Source organism: Poecile atricapillus, chromosome 3 (genome assembly GCF_030490865.1).
Source record: "Poecile atricapillus isolate bPoeAtr1 chromosome 3, bPoeAtr1.hap1, whole genome shotgun sequence".
NCBI classification, from domain to species: Eukaryota; Metazoa; Chordata; class Aves; order Passeriformes; family Paridae; genus Poecile; species Poecile atricapillus.
The window spans coordinates 102,173,002-102,196,051 of record NC_081251.1 but is presented as its reverse complement, the minus strand read 5'-3'; the positions used below and the strand labels follow the sequence as shown (position 1 = coordinate 102,196,051).

General features: G+C 40.0%; 1 protein-coding gene across 1 annotated transcript in view; it reads left to right on the top strand.

Moving 5' to 3' along the window:
• The window catches only part of FSHR (follicle stimulating hormone receptor), an 80,221-nt gene that overhangs the window by 35,009 nt on the left and 22,162 nt on the right, over positions 1 to 23,050 (top strand). The window contains exons 3-4 of the mRNA XM_058835436.1: positions 18,785 to 18,859; positions 19,249 to 19,323. Coding sequence (XP_058691419.1) covers positions 18,785 to 18,859; positions 19,249 to 19,323 — 150 coding nt within the window. The remainder of the gene's footprint in view (positions 1 to 18,784; positions 18,860 to 19,248; positions 19,324 to 23,050) is intronic.

Genomic DNA, 23,050 nt, shown 5'->3' with positions numbered 1-23,050 from the left:
GATGGTGATCAGAGGGTTGGAACAGGGTTTTTCCTCAGTGGAGGGGTTGGTGGCACTTCAGACCTCAAAATCCCGTAAGAAAGCTTGTCCTCTGCCAGACGTGTACGTCACAGCCTGACAGCAGCCAGGGTGTGTCAGTCCTCTTTTGCCCCCCTGCCCTTTGAGAAGGGTTCCCACGGATGGGATGTGAAAGGCAAGCAGCCACAGGAGCTTCTCCAGGGGTCCTGTATCCCATGGTGCTGGGGGAGTCGGGCAGAGCAGCGCCTTGTGCTGCTCTCTGTACGGCCATGAGCTGCCAGGGCACTTCTCCTTGTCCAGGCAGTGATGTTGCTTCAGGTAACCCTCCTGCAGCTTGTGGAAACATCAGCCCCTGGGCAGCACACTTTTGTGCTTGGTGTGAAAATATAGGAAGCCTGGGTGTTCTAAATTCAGTTTGCTTCATGCCAGTAGCAGCTATGCCTTGCGTTCTAAAGACAATAAGCAATGAACGAAGACTGGGTGGCTTTATTGTCATCTATAAACCTTTTGCTGCATCATCATTTGGTATTCTGCTTTTCCCTGCCAAAGCTTATCCGTGGAAGAGATCTTCCACTTGCAGTTACTGTTGTCATCCCCTGCACAATTAAAAAAACCGAAGGAGAAATTTATTATCCATGTCAGTTACTCACTGCCCATGTCAAAGAGCAGAGATTTAATTACAGTTTTGCTACATTTCAGGGAAAGAAAATCTGATCTCAGTCTTTTGCTAATGCTTGGGTGAAACAAAATTACAAATAAAGTAAAAATCCTTGGAAGAAGAAGCAAGGAAATGTAAAATCAATTAATAGTGTCCATATCAACATTTTCTAAATTTTCTATTCAAAAAGTCCCAGAAAAACATGCTAATATTTGCATATTTTAATTGAAACACATCAGAGCACAAGAAAGAAGTATTTCATAATTCTTTTTATGTGATTTAGTATCTTGATGCTTGCTTTCTCTGATAAAGTAAATTTAGAAAGAAAATGCATTTTGTCATTACTTGCTTTTGTTGAGCAAGAATGAGCTTTGTGGTAATGAACTGTTAGCAGAACCTTTATTTGTTAACTGCATCGGTGTGAAGCCAGCATTAAAGACTGAAGTATTTAATGGGAGAATCATCCTGCACATCATTTCAGGTCCCTGTTTTACAGCTGTCTAGACAGAGAGAGAGAAAAAAAGGGAACCAACTTGTCTGAATGTATGCTAAATGCTTTAATGCCTCTCCCCAGTGACATACTGTTCAGATTACCTGAATTCATAAAACATGAAACGTGGGCAAATTCTTGTGTGAGTTCCCACTTGTGTGAGTTCTATTTTAAGAGGAAACTTTGATCCAGTGTTTTCTGCCCTCCTCCATGCTAACAAAACAGATAAAACTAAGTGCATACTAAATTAATATAGTCTTTTTGCATATATAAATGTAGGCTTTCAAGTAGCCTCATTCATCCAAAATGAGATTTGAGGCTGAAATGCACAGTTCTTAAAGAAGGTCTCAGCCCAGTGGTAAAAAAAAAAAACAAAAACAAAAACAAACCACCACACACAAAAAAAAAAACCAACCACAAACTACCCACCTCTGCAACTGAAAATGTTGTGAATGATGAAGGTTTTTGTCTCAGTGAGATTATTTCTCATTTGGCTTGCCCTGCTCCTAGGCAGTTTGCTGGGCTTCCCCGCCACCACTAGAGCAGACGGGCTGGAGGTTCAGCATCACATGGAGATATTTCCTTCCTCTGGATCATTAAGTTTTGCAAGGCAGCCCCAGCCCAGGTCCTTGCATTAGAGGCATGAAGGTGATTATTGTGACTGGCAAACCTAGCGAGGAGCCTCAGAATTGATGGTCATCCTGTGGCACAGAATTAATCCTGTAATCCTTCTTTTCTCCCGTGGGTATGTTCACTGCATGCTGAGGAGGCTGCTATGTCTGCTTTCTGGCCAGCTCTTTGACATTCAACTCAGGTGAATTTTGAATTTTGGGTGGGTTTTTTGTTCCAAGAGGGAAGGATGGATGCTGGGAAAATCAAAAAAACTTTTCCCCAAAATCTGTCACTTCTTCACTACTGTCGCTTTTCATGTCTTTCCTCCAGAAGATTCACTCTGTTTGGAAACAAAGGAAGTTTCAAGCTGTATTTTATTATGAGATTCATGTGCTTTCAAGATAGAATAAATGACCATCTAAGTGACTTTGTAAATATAAGAAATACATATTTATTAATTAATATAAATAATTCTTAAGATGGCTGAGTGGTACATTTATAAAATTTATTTGCGTATACTACAGAACTAAAAACCCAGAATTTCCAGTTCTATTTACATTTTACATTTTCAAATTCATCACCCATACATGGAAAAATATATGGTTTTTTCTCATGTGATGTGTCAGAATATTATCCTGAATTAAATAACTATCTTTTTCTTGATAAAATCAGTTTATTCACTCTAATATCTATAAATAATTTGCAAAAATTGTTCCCTTTTGTGTGTTAGTTACATGTTAACTCCCAAATTTCTCCATAGAATTTAGAATTAAAAAAAAAAAGGTACTGATTTTAAAAAAGAACTGTAAATATAAAATTAAAGTTTTTAAGAAAAAAAAAATAGGTATTTTATAACTACAAAAAAAGATTTTTATAGGATTTTTTTATATTAATCTTGTTGAGTGTATTGTAACTGTACCAGTGAGTGAATGAAAAAGGTGTGGTCTCCTTGGAATTGTGCCAAATTTGCTCTAAATGAGATTTGCCTAAATATTTATTGTTGCCACTAGCAAATATTGTTTGTAGAAAGAAGAAGTCTGGCACAAGATTGGAAATAGCAGTTCAGTTTCAGGAGGATTTCAAGAACACCTTCCCATATTAATTTTATCCAGCTTTTCTGTTTATTTTAGGAATAATGCTAGTGGAATTGACATGTTGCAGTGAAGGAGTGTTTCTCATTGCTGTATAAATGCTGATATAATCCTCAGCATTTACGGAAAACAAATGTTGAGATTAAGTCAAGACATTTATTTTCTAAGCAGGAAATGTTGATTCTCTGACAACATTATATTGCACAGCCTTTATTTTTATTATGCCAAATGATTGATGTGGATTTAAGCATTAGTTTGATGGCTCCTTTGCTCAGTGGAGAGGCAACTGAGCATTTTATCATTATTAGTGAGCTGCATTTTGATTTTTCTATCAAAGGCTCTGCTGGCCCTAATTCATCCCAGGCGTAAAACCGAAGATTCATTTAGCCCTTTGTTTGTTTTGTGACCAAGCCAAGAACAATTTCCTCACAAAACACTGTGAATATTTGTTTTGATTTCTAGAGCAGGGCCCTGGTTTGGATGAAGACTTCCATATATGTGTGCAATTCTTTAAAAATAAATAGGAGTGCTGTACCTTTTGTGACTAAACTACTCACCACATGGCAGAGTATATATAGTTATACACTGAAATACATGCATGTGTGCTGGCATATACATAGAGAGTAGTCTGGGAAACATTTAAATTGCTAGGATTTAGAATGGTAGACAGATACTAAGCCAGAAAATATTTTGAATGCTTGGGAAGCCAGCACTACAGATGGAAATTGCAAATGGTTGTGAGAGAAATGGAGGAAGCTGGAGAACTCCTAGTGTCTGTAAGTTTTCCAGAGTAGTCAGCAGAAGACTGGGAGCTGGGGACAGGGACAGCCTTTTGACTTTCCCAGCTCAGAACCTCACCTCTGACAGCTGCTGATATCACTTTCTGAAGGACGATGTTCAAGAGAACATTTCTGGAATAACTGTGGGATAGTTCATCCACATAGAGAATATATTTGTCCACCTCATAGGGTGCTACCTCTTCTGAGGAGAAGAAATGCACATAATAAATAGGGGGTTTCTCAGCACAAATGCTAGCAATGGTCTCCATTTTATCTTGTGCTTAGAAGTTTCTTCATTAAAAGCAGAAATAATGCAGAATTTCATGTGGGGACAGAATTAAACCAGTTTTTGTTATTTGGAAGCATTGTTTACTTCTGTCTTGCTTTTCTGCTCAAGAGCACAGAGATTTACATCTTTATCTGGAAATGTTTATCCTTTCTAGTGTAATTATGAAGTGAAGGTGCTCATTAGACATGTCTAATCCCTTTGTCAATCTTATCTTTTATTTGGAGTGAGGTTTTGGTAGTTATCTGTTTTTTATCTTTATTCCCCACATTTTTCAGGCTTCTTGTGCTGGATTTTTAGGATTTGTGCTTTTCCCATCTGTGCTGTGAGAAGGGGTGAGCACGATGCAGTGAAAAGAACGTGCTTATTTATTATTTCTGCTTCCAATTAGATGAGACTCTTTAGGAGAGCTGGCAGCAGCAGAGCTCCCTGGAGGAAGGGGTGTTGTGTATTTCTGGGATAAAGGGGCTTTGCAGATTTGGGGGGCTGCAAGTGGTAGAAGAGTTAGAGGCCAGATGGATATATGTCACTCAAGGTCTGCCCTGGAGATCAGATAGCAGCCCCAGGGGTGATGGACAGGATTTACAGGAGGTCTGAGCAGAGCTTACAGCCACTAGGAAGAAACCATTGAGGAACTTGGCCATTCAGTGTTCAGGGATGGACTGCACAAAAGAGGGGGACAAACTTTTCAGCAGGGCCTGTTGCAGCAGGACAAGGACCAGTGGTTTTAAACTAAAACAGGGTTGATTTAGATTGCATATAAGGAAGAAGCTTTTTAGTCTTTGGGAGCTGAACCACTGGAATGTGTTGCCCAGAGAGGTGGTGGATGAGCCATCCCTGGAAACATTCAAGGTCAGGTTGTTCTGGTCTCTGAGCAACCTGGTCTAGTAGATGGATGTCCTTCTGGGAAGTGGTCTGGATGACCTTGAAAAGTCCCTTTCAACTTCTACTATTCTATGATTCTGTGAACTCCAAACCTCCAAAGGCACTGGATATCAGGGTAGGGAGGATATAAAATCTTCACTGTTCACTTCCAATATCCTGTAAGGTTTTTTCTGCTTTAAAATTAATTATCCTAGTTGATACTCTAATAAAAGCTGCCTTTTTTGAGCTTAAAACCCTTTCGCCCTTCTTTGGGACATCCTGTGCAGGGGAAGGTCAAAACACATTGCCTCAAAACTCATGACTTGAAGTGCCCCCACACGGCACTGTCCAGACTGTTTTGTCATTACATTTTCACCATGTGCCACGTCCTGGCCCCTCCATTCCCTGATCCTGACTCTCTGTTGGGAGATCCAGTGCTGTGAGCTGAGGCTGGAGGCACATTTGCAGCAGAGGAGTAACCTCCAGGCAAGAACAGAGGACAGAGCCATGAGGCAATGAATTTCTACAGGGGAAAGTAAATGGATTTCAGTTCATCTGCGACAGCCTTGTGCCCAGGCATAATTGACAACACAAACTGTTTATTTAAAAATAAGCTTGGTTTTGCCTGTGTTTCTTGGTAGCAGACTTAAACACACTAACAAGTAAAGTGGCTTTTCACAAGCCTTCATCTGTCAGTATCAAGGATCCTGTTTCGTATTCCCAGGACCCAGAGTAGCTCTGAATAGCACATTATATTTCCATCCTACTGTGCTGCCAGGCACTGTGCTTTCAGGGTAACAGATAACATGTTAACGACTGAAACAGGCTGTAAAAATGAGGGGAGAATTGTGTCAGCAGTGGGCAATCACTCAGGTCTCCAGAGGGAGGTCCTCCTAATGGGATCTCAGCTAAGCACTGCACAGGCTTAACTCCCAGGCAGCACCTTCCTGTGAGCTGGACAGTCTCCAGGCTTCAGGCACCTTTCCCACACAGGGAGATTGATTTCATATTCATAAAAATCTAGGGCGTATTTGCTCTTGATTTTGGTGGTGTGCAGTCAACATCAGTCCCAGCAATGTGACAGTAAGGTATCTTTTTATCTGCACATATAGGGATGCTTCTATTCCCCGCATTCTGTGAATCTGTTGGCAGGCTGAAAGCTCTCTGCACTCAAGTGGCAAAGCTCTCAGTTGCCACAACTCCTCTGGTTCACAGGAGAGTGAGTAATAGCAGAGCAATAATCGTTCTTTGGGGAAGACCACCATTCTTTGAGGAAGACCAGCCAGGAGCCCTCCCTTCCTCTTCTTGCTGTTATCCACGCTCAGTAGCCTTTTTTAAGCTTACTCCAGTTCTTACTCCAGCGCTGACCTTGTCTAATCATATTGATTGTTAGTAACTGAAGGCTAATTAGGAGTAGAGTTGCTATGGCAATTCTTGAGTCATACATATAAAGAGAAAATACTGCTAAAACCACTAGTGCATGGTGACTATTAGCATAGTTAAACAAATTAAAAAATATAATTCATTCAGATATATGCTGGAATTCAAATGAAGACCTAGTATGCAACAAGGAAGTTTTTCCCTTGCTACCACATTTTCCTCTTTCGTGGTAGTTTCTTTTATTTTATTTGTTTGTTGAATGAGTTATACATAATTTTAGGATTAAATGACAAAGTAGGCTTTGGGTTGTTCTCCACCCCCACCAAGCAGCCCACACAAAATATGTCACAACAAGTTTCATGTGACAGGAGAATGGCTCAGGCAGAGGGTAATAGGACTTGGAACCCCCCGGATTTCTGGGTCATTTGTTCATATCCAGTCCGTGTGTGTGTGATGAATGTTTTATTTTCACATGGGTAGGCTGATGGCTGGCATACCATGAGAGGGTGATCTCAGCCTGTGCCCTCAGGAGATGGTGATTCATTGCAAGCTAAGGCTGCCACAGCTGGTTGTCAGCAGCAGCAGCCTCTTTTGGCCAGACTTTGAAATGGGGTCTCAGTGGGTGTCCACACTCCTTTGTGGGGCACTGTGGGAAGGTTTGATTGCTTTGGCTGAGCTCTGCCTCATCTGTGGATAAATAGAAGGTTTTGCCATCCACATCAATAAAGTATTTTTACCTCACTTTTAACTAAATGTGACCCAAATGAAAATCAAGTGCATTCTCCCTGTTTAATGGGAGCCTTCCTTCTTGTCCTATGGCTCCTTCCTAGGTAATCATGAGACTGACAAATCTGAGCTCTCCTAACAGGTCTCCATGTACACATCTTTAGGGAGGAGGATACAAGAGCATCCTGGTGCTGCCCTTCTGGGCTCTTTGAGTGATGAGGCAAGATTTATCTAGGAGAGTCACAGGTCTAGATGGGAGAGACTCGTGTCCTGAGTTCAGGTCATAACCTGAACTCCAGGGGCGTTTCTCTGACCCTCTCAGTCTTCAGTGGATGAATGTCCTTAAATTGACATTAGCAGCATACAAAGTGAAAAAAGTGAGCAGAAGTGGAGTCATTTTGCAGAATTAAGCTCTTTTAACAGGTCTCATAAATAAATATACTCTGTGTGGCTTCTTGGGATTAACATGCTCAGAGGTTCATTCGTTTAACTGAAAATAAGTTGCAAAATTGATTAGAAGTGTGTGCTAGTTGAAAAAAGACAAGAACAAACAAACACACAAAAAAGCACACCAAAAAAAATCAAAATATACAAATATGTTTGAATTCATTAGGATGAACTAAATCTGAAACACCTGATGTGGGGCATGATGTCATTAATTCAGCCTCCACGGCAAAGACAAAATTTAAACCCCCACATACTTAAGTTGGTGCATAGTCTGTCCTCACCAAAGACATTCACATGGAGCACAAGGGATTCACTTGGGGAATCTCTTAGCCAGAGCCACGCTGCAGAGCCATCTTGGAACTGATGGATAGAGTATAATGCAACCCTGTTACCTTTGTGTAAAGGAATGTGGTGTGTACTGGTGCTGTTGGTTGCTTTCTGTTTGCTGTATCTTTATTCATGTAAGAAAAATGCCCTTCTGTCCAGGTATCTGGTCCAAATTTGAGTAATCTCAAGACAAATCATCCTTCAGAAGGAATTCTGATCATGTTCCATAATATTATGCTATATTTGTTTCTTCATTTTGCTATTAAAATAATTTAAAAATGCATGTCTTTTTTCCCATCTGGTGAAAGAAGAAACAGTATATCATTTTTCTTTTAGCTTTAATTCAGTATTTAACATGCAAAAAATATTCCTTTAAATCTCAGCTAATTTGCTGTCACAGGATTGCCTTTTAGTTTGTGTACTTCTGTGTTCTGTGTATTGAGCTGTGTGCTTTCTAGAGAAAACACTTATTCAAAATTGCAGAAAAATATGCACTCCTCTAAAATGTAGAATGTTAATGTAAACACAGATCCACTATTAAAATCAATGGATTTTCATTCCTTCCGCTGCAGAGTCTAAAATCTTCTTCAGTCTCAACTAAAGCAATGATATTTATCAGAAATGATGGATTTAATTTTCTTTATTTATTTTTTAAGTATGTTTCATCAGCATGACTTTTCCAAATGGAAATTTTTGTGGTTTGGAATCTCTTCATAAATTGTTTTTCCCCATTATCAGTAGTATTATCTCAAAAGATTTTACTGGAAATACCAAAAGGTTTCCCCAGGCTTGCGTGTGAAACAAACTTACAGTGAAAACACTGTATTTTCTGTCTGACTTCCTGTATTGACGTAAATAAAATGGAACTTACAGTGAAAACACTGTAAGTTCCATTTTATTTACGTCAATACAGGAAGTCAGACAGAAAAAATATAAGTATATGCAATTCTGTTCAACAAAGGAATAGACACAGCAACTAAGGAAAACATGATATTTTTTATTCAGCTCACATTACTTTTTCAGCCTCCTTCATTAGTGCTGTGGCTAGAGAGGAAGATTCCTCTTTTCTCTTGATGAAGAAAGAAGAGCTAATTCCAATAGAGCTTTTTGCACCATGTCTAGGTCAAACTTCTTTCTATGCCCCAGTTATATATGACCCAGGATAGTGGGGAGGAGAAGGGTTCCCAGGTAGGGCAAAGTACTCTGACACAGGAGGAGTGGATTGTTCCCAAGCAGCTGAGAATTGCTCTGGGTTCTCGAGGGTATTGCCTCACTCCTATGGAATGGCTCTTCCTGAGGGCTCCCCATCTAAGGGCTGGGCCCAGTTTAGGATTTCCTTGTGAAAGCCCCACAGGAGCAGAAAGCCTTTCCTTGTTTAGTGCTTCTCCAGAGTGGGTTACAGAGCAGTGGTGGCAGCAGCCTCCTGGTAAATGGGGTGAGATGTGCAGAAAGGCAGCTGCTGCCTGCTTGCAGTAAGAACTCACTGACCACACCCTGTGGCCATGGGTTTATTATTATTATTATTATTGCTTTTATTGGAATATTGTCATGTACATACACAGAAACATATTATTATAGTGAATTTTGGCCCAAGTTTAATGACATCTTCCCTTCCCCATTAAGACTTTCTTATCTGTGTGCAGCCTTGCAGTGTTTGCTGATAGGGGTTATAACTCAGGTGGGAGCATATGATTTTCCAAGGTTTCATAGTGGACAGCTGTTCGGTTATTTGTAAAATAAGACTCTAGGTATTTTGATTCAGGCTCCTCTTTGCTGCCACTTGGAAAAAGAGTTAGGGATTGTGTGTAATTCCCATGTTTGCAGGTCTTCTCTGTATCCTCCAATACAGAACCTGCTGATTTGGGGTTAATGGTAATTTTTTCTGCTCATGATGGTATCATAATTAGATCAATAAGTCTCACTGCACACTTGTTTTGTAAAGCTTTTGATTTAGTAGCTTCTTGGTGGTAGTTTTTTTTTCTCTGGCGATCTATTGCAAGGCAGAGGTTTGGATTTAACTTTGGAAGCATAAAAGAATATCCTTTACCCTGGTTAGACTATATGTAATCATACAAACATTTATGGAGTACCATCTTAGCTGAGTGTCATAAAGTTCCTTTACCTTTAAGAAAGTTAAAGTTGCTGGGGTCTCCTGGGAGTCTTTTCTCTTGACCAATTATCGGTCATTGCTGAGAATTGACAGCAGTTTTAGCCATTGAAAAGTAGAATCAACTTGTGAACCCCACCTTAAAGTGTACACCCAGAAGTCTGTAGTGCTTCTTTGTTTCCTGGTTGTGAAGAGTGGCGGAGCTCCGGCTGGCCTCCCGTTCTCTGCCCAGGCCATGCGGCCTGGGTGGGGGGGGGCCGAGCTGGGCCTGCCGTTCTCCCGGCCGGGAGATGGGGACCGGCGGGGGCTTGCCCCGGGCTGAGCCGGGCCAGGCCGGTTCCTGGCTTGGCTGCAGGTTTTGCTGTAATAGAATTTACTAGGAAACTGCCGAGTAAAGAAGAAAAGCTCTGGACCTGCGGCAGGCTAAAACAGCAACTACACTGCAAAGCAGCCATGAAGAATCTTCTATCAAAGACAGCTTCAGCTGCTGCTCCGGCAGAAATCACAGAACCATCTACAAAAGCCTGGGCAAGATTTTAACTCTTTCTTATCCAGATGAAACTTGCGGATTAATCTTTTCATCCAGAGAGAGAAAAGGAAAGTAATCAACATGAAAAGAGACTTTATAAACTACTAGTGGCAAGAAAGAAAAGAGACTTCAAGAAAGGTAGAGAATTAAGGAGATGCTTTAATTAAGCTGAAATATCTTTCTGTTAAAACTATGGAAATGGACAATGAAGTCTTGAGAAAAACCCCTTTAATTCATAATAGAGTATGGAGAGGAATAAAGTGTTCAAAGTGTAAATTTAAGTAATAAGTGAAGTAATTGTGGTATAGTGAAGTGCTGAGAAATTTGAAGCCTTGAGAAGCAATGAGAAAAACTGTTTCTTAGTGAAGCTCACAGAAGCAGATGAAGAATACTTTTTTGCCTTTGACTAACTTATCCTTAAAAATGCTATCTTCAAACTCATGACCCATAACACATTTTCAGAGTGATGTGGAATGGGAGGGGTGGGCTTTAATAACAGTAGCTCTGAGCAGCTGATATCAGAGAAACGAGAAACTATAACAAAAATAGTTTTCTTGTGACAAACTCCATAAATTAACAGAAAGGAACTTCTGTTTCTCTACAGAAACTGAGGAAAAGACTATGGAAAGAATTAGAACTGTTTAAACCATCAAAATTATACAGTTTTTGTCTCTGTTGTCATGTAAACAAAAGAATAGTGAGCAGTGAAAAATGAAAAGGTTTTTCTAAAAGTTTATTCTGGTGTTCTTATTCTTGTAGTTTGTCAATAAACTCTTCTTTATTCCTTTTAAGTTTTATGCCTGGTTTGCTCTTATTTTAATCCATATCTCACAGCAAGAAATAAATAATTCCTTTTTTCCCCTTTTTGTTAATTACTAGTTTAAACCACGACACTGAGCCTGGTGTCAAAGCTCAAGGATAAAAGTTTGTAGGGTCAAGGCTTCAGTTAGACACAAAACATAAGAATAGTAAGTAGCTTTTATGGAAGCGAAGAATGAATGCAAATAGAAAAGAGGAGATAAGGAAATCTCTGAGCTGGAAAAGAATATTTCGCTGGGAGAACTCTTAACACTGAATAAGAGAAACCTAAATCCTTTCAGGAGAACATTTGAAAGATGTAGTGCATGGTGCTGGCAGCTGTTGGATGATGTCTGTATTCATAATTGGGCTTAACATTAGGCAATGCTAATATTTTTCTTATGATGGATCAAGTCATGGAGATTTATTTTCATTGAAGTGGGTGTATGTACTGTATGATTTGCTCTGGCGAATAATACTCAGTGTTCTGGGAGGATTTTTAATACAAAAAATGAGGAGTAAGAATTTTTTTTTTTTTTTTTAAATTTCCTATCTTAGCTAAAATGTATAATTGTGCCTATCTGAAGCACTTGTTATTGTGGATATTCCTGTTTCTGTAATGTATTTGAATTAGTAATGAACTGTCCTCCAGAGGCCTCTCATGAATGTGTGCTTCCTTAAAACTTTTCAAAACTGTCTGCTGAACTTTCTGGGAGCATCTGTTTCAGGATGATCTGTTTGGAAAGGCTGTCACTAGACTTTGGGTTCTGGAAACCACACGTTTTCCCAGTCCAAGACAGTCTGCCTATTGATTTTTACCAGAAATTATTTGCTGCACTTCCTCATTCTGCTGCACTCCTGAATGATTATCTCAAATGCAATTTCTTCATCTTCCCAGGTTATCTTAATAAACTATTCATCATTAGCTGGCTACTAAATGCAAGAGAGGAGTAATAAAAGATAACTAGCAATAAATGCTGCTTGCTCATTTCCATGGAAAGAGTTGCAATTTAGGAATATCAGCATCTCTGAAGGAGAAGGTCCCTTCCTCAGCTGAACACCCATATTTGTCTGCCAGCATGGTCTCAACATCCTCTGGAGCCCATCATGCCTGAGGGGAAGTGCCATTGACTGAGGGGGTGTTTCTATTTTACGCACGTTTTTCTGTCTTCCCTGAAGCCAGGAGCAGGAGGTATGTCTCTCCCAGGGGCTGGAGGGCACTGAGTTCTAAGCCCCATCTCTCTGGGCTGCCTGTGTAGAGTCAGATTTCTGTGGAAAGCTGCCATTTCCTCCACAGACCCTTTTTCTTGTTTGACCCTACAAAGTTTCATGCATTTTCAACATTGCTGGCAATAAACTAAAAGGAGTATAATACACTCCCTTAGTTCTGGAATATGAAGAGATATCTATCCCCCTCCAAACTGTACTGATTATAAAATCAATTCTTATGATGATGTAGCTTCGTCTGTTGGATCTGGTTGTTATCAGTCCCAATTCTGCAGACTAATCGTGTGTTTTTTCAGATTAGAGAGACCAATTTAAAACCGTTACATGGACAATTAATTTGAAGGAACCAAACTCTCCACAGACTTTCATCTGGATTGCTGGCATGGTGCTAAAGCACCAATAGAAATAAAATCCCCTTTGCTTCTCTCCGCCTTGCAGAAATTTGCATTTTATTTTTTTCCCATGCCTGCAGGGATTAATTTGAGAATGTGGTTTCACGCCCTTTGGAGAAGACAGGAAGGTACAACATTGGCACCTCCTGATAATCTCCCTCAAAACTGATGCAACTCATCCAGCTCTAAGTGTGGAGTTTATTAGTGTTCAGTTGGTTAAATGGGTTTTCCACTTATTTAGTAAGGCCAGTACAACACGTGTGTGTATCTTCAGCAAAGTAAAGAGATGATGAGAAGAGTCAGTCCTTGATTTCATTTCTGAAACATCAATATCTGCTAAAAGATATTACCCTGTAACTCCCTGGTGTTCAATAAATCATGGTAGAGAGACAAGTTTTTCATGTTCACAAGGAAAAGTGACAGGAGAAAGTGTCAACTATCTATTTTTTAAAGGTCAAAAGTCTCTAATATTTTTAAGAAAAATGGCTTTTCTTTTGTAACCTGTTTAAATCAATGTAGTCGTATTTTGCTGTCACTTTAGAGGGAAGGTTTCAAAAGTAGATTTTTGATCAGCTTGTTTCTGATCAGGCTGAAGAAGGAAGAGCCACTCCATCCATGGCAGAGAGACAGAGGAGACAGAGGTAGCCAGGTGTTTGATTTTTGAGTTCAGACACATCTCAGGCTGGTCCCGTGGGGGCTCACCCACTGAACGCTGGGCAGGATTGCCTGGGCGACACCACATTTACTTCTGAAGCTTGACATAAATTGTGGTATCAGTCAAACCACTGAGTAAAACTGACCTGGAAAATTGCTCTAAAGTGTATTTATATTTATAGAAAGGGGGAAAAATAATCATTGCTGGACTTTTTTCCCTTCTCTTGTCCCTTAAATGAACACAATGCTGTTGATTTGTAGCGGTACAGAGAGCACAGCGAGGCCACCTGCCCTGGGAATCAGTACCTTAAACCTCCAGTAGCCCTGCTGATTGCAGGTACCTTTAGAGTGAAAGAAAAGCATTCATGGGAATCCACAAGACAGCTATGCCACAGAAAAATTGCATTAAAGGTGCAGGATAATAGCCAATAAAGACACAATTATAATTTATCACAGGGAATACAAGGTGAGCAGATCAAGTGTGTAGCCTGTGCTCTGGAAGAGAGTTTAAGGAAGCCTGTAGGAGTTTACAGGGATGGAGTCACCACCAGGACCACAGAGTAGGACCTTGTGCCTGGAGAGGGGGGAAATCCCTTCTTCACAATGTGTGCTACATCTGTGGGCAAGGTGCACACACCAAGCAAGGACCAGAGAAACCTTGACAGGCAAAGCAGTCCCCTCTGCTAGTCCACCACAGGGAGGAGAAATGCAGAAGTCCATAAATCCCACATTTACTGTGGCCGTCAGACAGCCAAGCTCACCAGGTGGGCAGTAGTTTCTACCTGTCATTCCTGCTGCTGGAATTACAAGGTCTTTGTGCTCGAAATCACACATCCCTGGGCATCATGTAAGGGGCTAATGCTGCTCTAAGCTGCTCTTCTCCCTCGTGTGTGCTCTGCTCTTCTTTTGACATGACTTACCACTTGCTGATCTCTGCTAACCTTCTGTATCTCTATATAGGCACACATACATAAACACACTTTTTTTTTTTTTTAAACAGTCATATTTCCAAGCAGGAGAAGGAATTACCCTCTACCCTATCCCTGCATGCTTCACTCTGATCCTGAAAGGAATTTCTATCATAAAAGGCATAAACTTCCAGTCCATTATTCTTTCGTTATTTTGAAATATGAGACCACTTGGCCCCAAGATCATTAGTTTGTGTGTTTAATACAGTCTTGTTTTTTCTGACTGTGGTTAGACTAAGAGACTTTTCCTTTAGTGGACTAGAAAGAAACTGCCATGAAGCCTAAGTCCCTTGTTACTAGAATTGTTTAAAAGGCATTTTCAATATATCTTGATTTTTACGAGTTGCGCTCTGAATGCAGCTGGTTTGAAGAGGAATCCTTCCTGTGGATCACACTGGGCTCTGCCACAGATGTCATGAAGTTGTACCCCTGGCCTTGCCTAAGGGCAGCTTTGCAGGCAGATTAAATTATTTTCCATTTCTCTCTCTTCTAGCACAGGCTCTGACTGTCTCACGTGGAAATGATACACTGCACTCGGTTGCTGGGGAATGGGTAATAACGATTCCAGTTTGCTGCTTTAGTGGCAAATTAGAGGAAATCCCTTAATCATGTGGTGTCACATCTTGGAGTCCTACATTCCCTTTGCAGAAAAATAAAACCAGTTTTCCCTTGCGCCTTTGGAAAATGTGTGTACTGAATGCATTTTCATCTTTTAGGCTGTATTTGGGTAAACAATTTATGCTTTCAAGGATCACTGTTGATTTCAGTGCAACTCTGCATGTAGTGAAAACTAAGCTCAGGCAGATGCCTAAGCACTTTGCAACCACTGAGTGGTTGGGATATTTGGGGTTTTTTTAAGAAATTGCCCCTGACTGTTTTGCACACCATCTATTCCAAGGCTTGTCTGTTTCAGAAGTGATGCTGGGATTGCCAGCTGGATTTCCTGCCATAGCTACCAGTAGCACTAATGGTGGCATTCATTCCAGACAAACAATGTAATAACAGCCCCGTATTCTCTCTTGATGACATATAATCAGATCTGCATTATGAGCAATCATCTGTTTGTGTGTATTTATACTGTAAGACAAATCACTTGCACAAACACTAGCCAGCAATCTCTTTTTTCTCTTTGTAGCTGCTGCCTCAGGTATTATTTGCTCTCCTCTGCAGAGGATCTGAGTCTGCTGGGTTGGTTGTTTGATACGAGCAGCAGTGGTTTGCACTTTTAATGTCATGGATACCTGTATCCAAGGCAGTGTTGTTTGGGATTTTCAGGAGCAGATGTGCACTTTTTGCTAGGTATGAATAAATAGTCCACAGAAATTATGGAAGCAAACCCCAGACTGGTGCTGCCTGTTGTTCAGAGTGTGTGACTGATCTCCTAAACAGAATGCTTTTGTTTTGTTTTATTTATCCTTCTTACCTGAACAACAGCCCTGTCAGGTTTATGTGCAGACCAAAACAGGGATTCATCTGCAAAGAACAATGATAAATAAAGTCATCAGCAATGGGATTTCCTGGAGAGAGTGTAGCAGAGGATGCAGTTCACTGCAAGGGACAGAGGGTCTTTTCCCTCACTACTGAAATCCCCTGAACACAGAGGGTACAGCCCAGCACCAGAAGGGTTACTGCTTTCTGCCACTGACAATTTTCCCTTCTGTGCCTTTTGCTGATCTTGAGATGCCCATAACCGCAACAGCTGCAAAAGGGGTTTGCTTCAGCTGGAAGACAAAAAAAGTCATTGTAAATGGAATATTTATATATGTCCATATTTCCATTACCTGTTTAAAAAAAAAAAGACTGTTGCCTTTGTACCTGTGAATGGGAATGCTGGAATGAAAGCCAACTCATTTCCCACATCTCTGAAAACCCTCTCACACAGCTGTTATTTAATTCTGTTTAAAACATAATCTCTAGAAAACTTACTATTTTAAAAACCTAATCTTGCAAAAGCAGTTTAGAGATTCCTATCTTCCTACCTCTGTTCATTCCTTTCCTTCACCATGCATTCTCCAGGCCTTCCACAGTGCCATGGCCTGCCTGTGCCCTACCTTAATCAGATCTGTATCTTCCATTTCTTGAATCAAAACAAAGCCAATAACCTACCACACTCTTAGGAAGCCAAAACACTCTTCTGATGCAGAAACATTCATTTTTAAGCAATCCATTTAAAAAGCTGTGTCATCCAAGTTGTTCCAAAGTTAGATAGCAGATTGGATCATAAAAAATTATTACCCTCAGCGGCACTGTCTGCTGGGTGAAGTCACAACTGTATTATGGTTTCTTAATAACCCTTTTTTCCCTGTATAAGGCCACCACATCTGCAACACTTTTTCCCTGAACTTCTTAGTGGCATGACGTATCTTCTGGCTAAGTGTATTTGTCGGTAATAATGTCCTGCTTCTTCTGAAGATTTGCTTTTTTCTAGAAAACTGATTTTTAGATTGTGGAGTATAGCAAATATACACCTAGCCACCCAAAAAGAGCATGAAGAAAACCAAAGCAAACCTTAAAAGTGTGAAACACCTCCCATGATGTTAGGCAAGTGAATTTTATACTGTCATATAAGTACCTCATAGGGAGTGTTTGCTTCGCTTCTATTCTATTCTATTCTATTCTATTCTATTCTATTCTATTCTATTCTATTCTATTCTATTCTATTCTATTCTATTCTATTCTATTCTATTCTATTCTATTCTATTCCATTCTATTCCATTCCATTCTTCTGGATATTTCTACTTACATTTTTTAATTATTTTTAAAGAAAACAGGAAGTTGATAAAAATTCTTTGAAGCATCCCTTGCAATGGCTGTGTGTCTCACATGGCATGAAGGAATCCCTGTCTTAGTTGAAACATTTTGTTGCTGCTGGAAATTAAGTAATAAAGAGGAACACACTCACATGTGAGCTGGTGGTTCAGCACTGTTAAACAAACCCAGTCCTCAATGCACCTGCCAAGCACCTGTTGTCAGTCCTCGTGTACTTTTATTTTCTTATTCTCCAGCCAGTTTAGAGCTCCTGCAGCAGAGCAGAGCTGAATTTCTTCCAAAAAAAAAAAACAAAACTTAAGGAAACAGGAGAGAAAACTTCTTATTAAACTAAAAAAATATAAAATCACTAAGGCATTTTTTTAAAACTGAAAAGGTCAGGTGAAAGTAGCTTCTTTTGCAAGGCTTTTGTTTGTCTTAAATAGGCAGGTAATCTGTCAGGTATGGTTCAGCTGTTACTTAGAAGAGACTAGAAAACATTTATATTCCTCTGATTAATTTTTGTGATTACTTTTTGACTGTGCACCTGAAATTACAATCTTTTGCTTTACTTCAGGTCTATTTGAATCTATTTGCAACCATCATCATTTCAAAATAACAAGATATCCAGGAACAAGTTTTGTCCAGTTTGGAATCTATTTATCCAAGGTTTCATTCCAAAGATGTGCGCAGTTACCTTATGATTAAAATGCAATAGACCATGACACCATCACTGAATTACAGCTGTATTACAAATTTTACTTCCTACAGCTGACCTCAGCCTGAGAAAATAACATTTTGGCACCATTTCCAAAAGAAATGGCAGTGAGGAATCTTTTGGCATGGCTGTCTTTTCCTCGACCTTCCTGGTCAGTGGCAGGATAAGTGATGTGACTGGGACAGGGGATGCTGCAGTAATGCCCTCTTGATCCACCGGGAGAACTCCTGAGCTTTAAATTACAGCACAGCCTGAGCGCTGTTTTTGCCATCCCACAGATTAAGGAAGCAAGGAAATACCTACTCTGGACTGGCTGGAGATGCATTCTGGTGTGGTGATAGCAGTAAACTGGCCATTTATATTCTGCAGTTCTCTGGCTGTAAGTGGGCATTAACTGTGTACAGACCATGTCAAATAGGGTTTGCTTCAAGGAAGACTTCTTCACTTCTGTGGTCTCCAGCTGCTGTTAGCAAGGGCACACCTGCAGGTGGCTTAATTTTAATCTCTGTACTTCCCATTGAGTCAAGACAGCAGTATCTTCTTGCTGAAGTTGTGTCATATTTCTTGGGAACTTTTTAGCTGTCTTTGCTTTCAGTCACCTTCACCCCCTCTTTTCTTCACTGAGTTAAAAGGTTTCATTAAATTTCCATCAGTAATTAGTAATGTCAGAAGTCCAGTAGCCCATGATGGATAGACCCTGACTTCTAATGCACAGGGAATGGTGCCAGCAGGACATGCAGGGCTGCTGCTACAGACACAAACTCCAGCCTCAGATCTCTGTTCCTGGCTGTTGTTGCTTCTTGCCACAGCAGTACTCACCAGTGTTGCTGTTTCCTTATCTAATATCCACCTTGTGTTTAAAACACATCAGTAGTCTGAGAAGAAATTCTTTGTGATTTTTTCACTTCTCCATTTTCAGCTTCACCATGACTTGAAATATCTTGACTTCTAAATTATTTTTTCAGAGAGATCTCACAGAATGATGCCTTGGAGGTCATAGAAGCAAATGTGTTTTCCAACCTTCCCAAACTACATGAAATGTAAGTAATGAGCAATCTAAATGCAAAGGAGACAATTACAAAGATTCATTATAGGCAAGTATCAAAGGTTTTGCAGTTTGGTTCAGGTAAGCACTGAAGAATTTGTAGCATTATAGGAGTATTTGAAATCTCCCTTTGTCTTTTCCATCTTCTTATCTAGCTGTACTTTTTTTACCTGCTCAGGCAAAAATGTATCCTCGGATCACTGCCAGGATCAAAAGGTGTTGGGGTCTGTCTGTCTGTGGTAGGCTGCTCCGTGAAATCATCCAGATCTTCTGCGGTCAAAAAGAAAATCTCAGCATATTGTTCCACTACATCATGGGACAAACGCAATTTTAAGATAAATATATTGATATCTTTTTCTCTGATGTTTCATTTCCTCTTTGCAGAAGAATTGAGAAAGCCAACAACCTCGTGTACATCGATAAAGATGCCTTCCAACACCTTCCGAGCCTCAGATATTTGTAAGATCTTTTGCTGTTTACAAGTCCTAGAGTCACTTTGAATTACACACCTGTGTATCTATCCAGCTGGTGCTGAGCACTTTGGGTGATAAGACAGGATGATTCCCTCTCCTCATTACCAGTTGCACATTGTCAATACACATTTCCATGCCTGCACAGTCCTCAGAAAAGCTGAAGATAAAAGCTTCCACAAAAGAGTAACACACACACAAGTTCCTCTAGCCTTTCTATGCAACAGGTTGAAAATGAGTGATGAGAAGAGGAGCTGTACCTTTTTCTTACATCTATAGATACAAATTTAGATTGAAATTCCTGCTGGGAGCTTAGGGACACAAAAAAAAAGTCATCTGTCTTTGCTATGGTGCTGCCTTCTGTTATATGTCATATACATGGTGCTAAGCATTCAAATTATTTCTTCTTTAGCAAAGGTAGTGTTATAGCCATGGTGTTCATAAAGTCCTGATGTGACATGATTAGATCCTCAAAATACAAACATATTGATGAATGCTACAGCTTTATTTCCTCAGCCAGCCTCATCAAGAATGCCATTTGCACCGCTGTAGTTGCCACATCAGCTTCTGTGGAGTTGGCGTCAAAATTCAGTGGTAACTAAATGCGTCCTTAAAGTAAGCTGGTTACTCAAATATATTTTCACAGCTTTTAATGCATGGTTTTAACACAATTAATAATCTCTCCTCTGCGTAAAACCCCAATGAAATACAATTAATTCCATTTAAAACTACTTGGTTTTAATGGTTGCAGTTAATACAGCTCAAATGGTGCCCTTTGGTGAGCAGTTTATTCACCCAGCAGGATACCAACTTACCTGAGCACATAAATCCTGCCTGATTTTTCTGACTGACACTAGAAACCTTACTCATACAAGAAGCCTTGTTTTCCTTACTCGTGCAAGAAGCCTGGTCAGGGTTTCTACATTTCAGTAAGTAATAAATAAATGCATATACTTCAATAAAAGTAAGCATTTAATTTAATTTGTCTGGTTACAGATTTCATGAAGACAGTACGAAATCAGGTCAGTGGTCTGATAAGCGTAGCTCCCAGTAAGCCAAGGAGTGTTTAAAGTCTCTGAAAATCACTAGTATCTGACAGGTTCTGGGCTCAAAAATGCCAAGGGGCATTGCTTTGAATTTGTTCTTTAAGATTTGAGGTTTGAGACTTGGACTTTAGGAGATAAGGTATATTTAGCACTACAGAAGCCATTATAGTTTAAACCCTCATTGAACTGGAATATATGGCTAGATTTGGAGTAGGATTTTCACTCTTCTCCGTATTTTGACTGATTCTCACTTTATCAAATTTATCAGGCAAACTTTGGTAAACTTTAACTTTTGTGTTTGCATAACTGAAACAGATCTTCTCTTGGCAGTAGGGAAATAAAGCTCTAAGTTTGCATTGTCATGAGGAGAAATCATGTGCCTTTTTCCTCCCATTTCAAGCCTGAGTCATTCATCAGTGACTGCTGTCTTTTAGTAGCTCTGGCCACCTAAGAACAAAACCACAGCATTTTTTTATCCCATGTAAAATCCCCAGAACAAGCTGACATGGGGAGCAAAGCTGTCAGATGCACAGGCAGGTAGAAAGAATGAGACATTTATCTCACACAAAATTGAAGAAAAAGAAATGTGGACACACAAAAGAACACAATAATTTCAGTGATCATTTAAATATGGGACACAGAAATCATAGGTGAAGGTAAATTCACACTCTAAATTCTGAAATAGTGAACGTTTTTCTCTTGGTACTAGTGGATGTTGGCTCTTCTGAACACATGTCAATCCACACTCCCATGCATGTTGACTCAAGCATTCAGAGATTCCACCTATGTAAAAAATCAGCTGCAGCAGCAATCCTATGACCTATAGAAGCAGCAGATTGAAAATACAGAGGACTGCTTGTCTACCTGACCATTTCTCTGTCCTCTTCACCTAGTTTTATTTGCTAGTTGACATCAGAGAAACTGCATTTTGAATTTTTTTTTAAGGCTTTGTCTCTTGTGAGCATGGAGGGCTAGAAGAGGCTCTCCAGCTGCTGTATCCTATTTCTTCTCAGATCCACTTGATTTATCCCATTAATTAAGTGCTTTATTGACATTCTTGATGCTCTTCACTGTTCCCTTCTTTCCTCCATTTTCCAGGAGAGGCTCTTCCAGAAACCCAGTGATTTGGTGACTAGAAGGTTTCCTCTAGTTTTATTCACAGCCCCTTAATTCATGTTCATTCTTGTGGCAAAGCTTTTCTCTAATTTATGTTCACAATATCCATCTTTGGTGTTTACTCCACTAATGGATTTATGCTGCATCCCCTCTGTGCCTTCATTTTAGGAGCTAAAACCCCCAAGTCTTGCATGACTATAGATAGCACAAAAGGTGCAGGTTTTTTGGCTTGGAGCTTCTGAACAGATGAATGTGGGTTTTTTTCTAAAAACAAGGGTTGAGGAAGATGTGCTGGGAGTATAAATCTGTGCAATATTGTTGGCTTCGGTGGAGCTACATCATTTCCCAGCACAGGGACCAGGAGCAGGACACAAAGTTCTTGTTGGGGACTTTCTACACCCAATGAGCCGGGTGTGATGCTGAGTAACATCACACAGATCATCTCTCGACATACAGCCACACCTTGGTGTTCTCTCCCACATTTCTGGAGGAAAGATGCCGTTTTCTCCATCCCCCGGCTTCACTGACTGGTGCTTGCCCTTTTGGAAACTGAAAAGGTGGAAAGCTTTGCTGTTTGAAAGGGTAGGATAGTTAATTTAATGAGAAAGCAGAAACCTTGATGGAAGGCTGTAAAATAGCATCTGGTAAAGGTAACCCAGTCCTCATATTCACCTTCCTGTGACATGCAAGGAAGAGGCAATGCTGAAAATATAAGGTAAGATGTCGAGGAGGTTAATAGGTTGATGGTTTTTCAGTTCAGTTAGGGGGGTTTTTGTGGTGGTTGTTCAGGGATTTTTATACAATACACAAACAAAAGGCTGTAAACATGTAGGACTACAGTTTAAAATAATTCATAAAAGGGTAAAGCATCTGTGTGGAACAGCTATTGCAGAAATGATAAAAATTTTAAGACCATGAAAGGAAACGTGTAAAACCTAGAAACTTGTAAACCTGTACATCACTGCCTAATTTTCACATTAATTGCTGTAAGTTAGGAAGGAATAGCACATGGTTTTGTCAATATCTTGTCACATAACAGATTAGGTGATTCTGTCTAACTGTGTAAGGAGGTACAGAGAGACCAAGCTGCAACCAGCATCTCAAAGCACAAGGACTTGGTACCTGCTCATTCCTGGATCATTGTGGCTCTTCTGAAACTCCCATCTATGGGGACAGCCTGGCAGGGTACAAGACATGTGCTCTGATTCCTTACACAGTTCTGTGGCTACAGCAGGACTCTTAAAACACAATGTAGAAAATATTTCAGAAAAAAAATAATTATATTTACTGGTGGTTTTCATTTAGAAAACACTGAGGAAAAAAAAATTAATCAGTCTCAATGTCCAAAATTGAGCCCAGGTACTACAGCCCATTAGTTTAGTGACCTTTGCAACACATTGTTTGAAAGTTTTTCTCTGTGTTTCTACAAAAATAGTTGAATAGCCACTAGGTCATGTTTATGGGCAGGCAAGAAGCTCTAGCTAGCCTTGTCAGTCCCCTCATCAGCTTCATGGGCTCATTATGGCCACCAGCTTTTGAATATTAATATGCTTT